Consider the following 3,933-nt stretch of genomic DNA (forward strand, 5'->3'; position numbering starts at 1 on the left):
TAATGTCAAATCGTTTACGCTTCGTGTGGCAGCAAAAATATAAAAACGAAATGTCAAACGTGTTTTTGGTCCGAGAAAATAGAAATAGAAGAGAAATAAATTGATTTCTGAATATTTTTATCCATTTTTTTCCGATTTTGTTGCTATACCAGCAAATAAGAGCTTAAATTATCCTCTGTTTGTAAGCAAAGCGTATGCAAAAAGTATTTACGCTCGGGCCTCGGCCGACCCGTGAACATTTTGACAGAGGCGCAGCAGTTTGGCATTAATCTGTAATGTCAAAAACATTACGTTACGCCTCATGTGGCCCCCCAGTTATATGTTATTCTCGATCAGTGTGTCACGATGTGTTTGCTTTCATTTCTTCGTGGAAAATGTTTTGTCCTTGTTACTGTCGCCTGTGTTTTCCGTTAAATATCGCTTACCCGTTGCGTTTCGTCAGTTTGATTAGCATTGGTTCTAAGTTAAGTATATATTTTCAATTAGGCTATGTTGCCCGTTAATAAATATTTTTTTTAAGGTGCTCCTAACGTGAAGCAGTGCCAGCCGGTGATCGATGGCGAAGGAGAGAAAAGGAAGAGCGAAAAGAGGGGCCATTCGTTCGGAGTCACCGGCAACTAATTGGCATTGTTCTCGGCCGAGCTGGAGGCGCCGGGAGTTCGACTATTCGGCGCAATGTGCAATGTGTTTCCCTTCGGCACACCAGCTAGGCAGAAGTGGCGGTGACCCAGTGCGATAGAAGGACTGATTTTGCTGATCGGCACAATGAACTCGAGTTCGAACCCGGCATATGGAAAATTGTGCAATTAAGGATACCACGCGCGCGCGTCCGTGTCTCCGTGTCTCCGTGTCCAAGTGTCATACGAAGGTCACTATTTATATTTCGGGAATTGGCAACACTGATGTCATGTGAGTCCATCTGATGGTTCCATCGTAAAGTTTGACATTTTTGACGACATACGTACTCAGAACATTTTGTCATACGGACGCTATTTGTTTATTTTATATTTAGTTGAAAGTTTCGTCTCGGCAAAAAAATGGAACTGAATCGTGAACATTTTCGAGCGATGATTTTTTACGACTTTCGACGTGGATTATTACAACAAGAGTGCGTCAATCAACTTAATTTGACTTTTGGCGATGAAGCTCCATCAAAAACCACTGTGTATCGCTGGTATAGTGAATTCAATCGTGGTCGTAGTTCGCTGTCCGACGAGTTTCGTGAAGGTCGTCCAAAATCGACTGTAGTGCCAGAAAACATCGATGCTGTGCACGAAATGATTAAGCAAGATCGTCATGTAACCTATTGTGAGATTGAGGCATCCCTAAGCATTAGTTCCACCAGCATATATGCGATTTTACATGAACACTTAGCTGTGCGAAAATTATGTTCACGTTGGATCCCACAAAATTTGACAATCGCTCAAAAAAAGGCTCGTGTCGATTGGTGCAAAGAAATGCTTCAGAAATACAATCGCGGTGCTTCAAAAGACGTTTATAAAATCGTGACAGGTGACGAATCATGGATATATTCGTATGAGCCCGAAAGTAAGCAGCAGTCGACTGTATGGGTGTTCCAAGATGAACCAAATCCAACAAAAGTTGTTCGCACACGAAGCACTTCAAAGAAAATGGTGGCCTGTTTCTTCGGAAAAACTGGTCATATTGCAACAGTGTCTCTAGAGGATCGTAGAACAGTAAATTCTGAGTGGTACACAACCATCTGTTTGCCAGAAATCTTCGGTGAAATAAGGAAAACAAACAAGAGACGTCGGATTGTTCTTCATCATGACAATGCCAGCTCTCACACATCGGCTCAAACAAGAGACTATTTGAGCACTCAAAACATCGAATTGATGGGTCATCCGCCGTACAGCCCTGATTTGGCACCCAATGATTTCTTTTTGTTCCCATCCGTGAAGAATAAACTGCGTGGTCAACGATTTTCATCGCCCGAAGAAGCACTTGAAGCGTTCAAAAAACATGTTTTGGAGATACCTCATTCGGAATGGAATAAATGCTTTGAAAATTGGTTTAAGCGCATGCAAAAGTGTATCGATCATCGTGGCGAGTACTTTGAAAAACATTAAAAATATATTCGCAGCTTCACTATTTGTTTTTGTTCCTATTCCCGAAATATAAATAGTGACCCTCGTACCAGATAGTATTTTGCTTTGCAGTCGTCCAGGTAAGTGGCGAAAGGACTCGTTTTCAGGCTACATGGTTGCTGGTCCTGAAAAGGACCGTTGGGTGTTGGATGTTGGATGGTGGTGGTGGCGTCGGTGATTACTTCGAGCTGGTGTACTTGGTGACGGCCTTCGTGCCCTCGGACACGGCGTGCTTGGCCAGCTCACCGGGCAGCAGCAAGCGCACGGCCGTCTGGATTTCGCGGGACGTGATCGTCGAGCGCTTGTTGTAGTGCGCCAGACGGGACGCTTCCGCGGCGATGCGCTCGAAGATGTCGTTCACGAAGCTGTTCATGATGCTCATCGCCTTCGACGAGATGCCCGTGTCCGGGTGGACTTGCTTCAGCACCTTGTAGATGTAGATGGCGTAGCTTTCCTTGCGGGTCTTGCGCTTCTTCTTCTTGTCCGACTTCGAGATGTTCTTCTGCGCCTTTCCGGACTTCTTCGCTGCCTTGCCGCTGGTTTTGGGTGCCATGTTCGCTCTCGTTGACTGACAAACTGCGATTATGCCGGTTTTTTTCGAATTCGAGTTGCTTATATTGCCAACCGCGGTACTCATGTTCGCCGCGATAATACGTTCGCCGCGAACTGCTCGAAACCCGTTTACAGCATAAAAGGGCGAAATCGTTCGGGTTTTTCATGAGAACTGTCTCGCACGTCAAACTTACCGGTCCGTAACTCTAATCAGCAAAATGTCTGGCCGTGGCAAAGGAGGTAAAGTGAAGGGAAAGGCAAAGTCCCGCTCCAACCGGGCTGGTCTGCAATTCCCGGTCGGACGTATCCATCGTCTGCTGCGTAAAGGAAACTATGCCGAGCGCGTCGGTGCCGGAGCTCCGGTCTATCTGGCCGCGGTGATGGAATACCTGGCCGCTGAAGTGCTTGAGTTGGCCGGCAACGCCGCTCGTGACAACAAGAAGACGCGCATCATCCCGCGTCATCTGCAGCTGGCCATCCGCAACGACGAGGAGCTGAACAAGCTGCTGTCGGGCGTCACCATTGCCCAGGGTGGCGTGCTGCCCAACATCCAGGCCGTGTTGCTGCCGAAGAAGACCGAAAAGAAGGCTTAAGCCACGCACCGGAGGCAAGGGACCGATCCGAAGCCCCAAGGAACCAATGCTGGCGTTCACTGAATCTACCAAAAACCGTCCTTTTCAGGGCGACTACATTGATACACGTAAAAGGTCATTACGCGTGCTTCGGCTCCATTAGTGCGTAAATTCGTTTGCAGTTCGCGTTTCTAACGTTTGATGGCATTTTTGGCGTGGAATCGAGATGCTCGAAGTTTGCTCCATTCCATGCACATCCCGTTTTGCCGCTTCTCTGTCATTCTCATCGACTCGGCGTATAAGTCGTTCTCTGTTTTCGAGCAGCTAGTTTCTTTTGTCTGTATTTGTCTGTCGAAGCTGCGTCGGAACGCGTCTCCTGCCTTTGTCTTTGTCGTTACAAACCTTAATTTAGTTTTAATTCTAATGTTCTAATGTGCCAGTTTCCGAAGATGGCCTGGCCTTTCCGAAGAAAGATTGATTGGTCCCGAAAGGAGTCTCACATGGCGCGCGAAACTGCGTTCCTCTACTTGAAAAAAAAGAAACAAACAAAAATGGACGGCTGGTTTATGCAATGGCGTCGTGGCGTCCCCAAGCGCCCAACCTATGCTCAATGTTGCTTAACTTCGGTGATCGGACGAGAATCAGTGTATCGGTTGGTGTTTGACTAGCAGTGAATGTTGACAGATGGCAATAAAGTCACA

At 46.8% G+C, this 3,933-nt stretch overlaps 3 protein-coding genes across 3 annotated transcripts in view; 2 read left to right on the forward strand and 1 right to left on the reverse strand.

Annotated features, from left to right (window-relative positions):
• Positions 1-2,222: 2,222 nt before the first annotated feature.
• LOC131214350 (histone H2B) lies at positions 2,223-2,661 on the reverse strand. The gene has a single exon (XM_058208731.1). The coding sequence runs from the start codon at positions 2,659-2,661 to the stop codon at positions 2,287-2,289; it is 375 nt and encodes a 124-aa protein (XP_058064714.1). The 3' UTR covers positions 2,223-2,286.
• A 217-nt stretch (positions 2,662-2,878) lies between these two features.
• LOC131214349 (histone H2A) lies at positions 2,879-3,253 on the forward strand. Its single transcript, XM_058208730.1, has one exon. It carries the CDS (start codon positions 2,879-2,881, stop codon positions 3,251-3,253), a length of 375 nt encoding a protein of 124 aa, XP_058064713.1.
• Positions 3,254-3,732: 479 nt separating this feature from the next.
• LOC131214351 (histone H4-like) overlaps positions 3,733-3,933 on the forward strand; it is a 1,105-nt gene continuing 904 nt past the window's right edge. Inside the window, exon 1 of the mRNA XM_058208732.1 lies at positions 3,733-3,749. Within this exon, the coding sequence (XP_058064715.1) occupies positions 3,733-3,749 (17 nt within the window). The remainder of the gene's footprint in view (positions 3,750-3,933) is intronic.

The sequence above is a fragment of the Anopheles bellator genome, unplaced genomic scaffold (genome assembly GCF_943735745.2).
Source record: "Anopheles bellator unplaced genomic scaffold, idAnoBellAS_SP24_06.2 scaffold00670_ctg1, whole genome shotgun sequence".
NCBI classification, from domain to species: Eukaryota; Metazoa; Arthropoda; class Insecta; order Diptera; family Culicidae; genus Anopheles; species Anopheles bellator.

Excerpts from the sequence above, each read along its gene's own strand:
- LOC131214350 (XM_058208731.1), bottom strand. The coding sequence starts at position 2,661 with ATGGCACCCAAAACCAGCGGCAAGGCAGCGAAGAAGTCCGGAAAGGCG.
- LOC131214349 (XM_058208730.1), top strand. The coding sequence starts at position 2,879 with ATGTCTGGCCGTGGCAAAGGAGGTAAAGTGAAGGGAAAGGCAAAGTCC.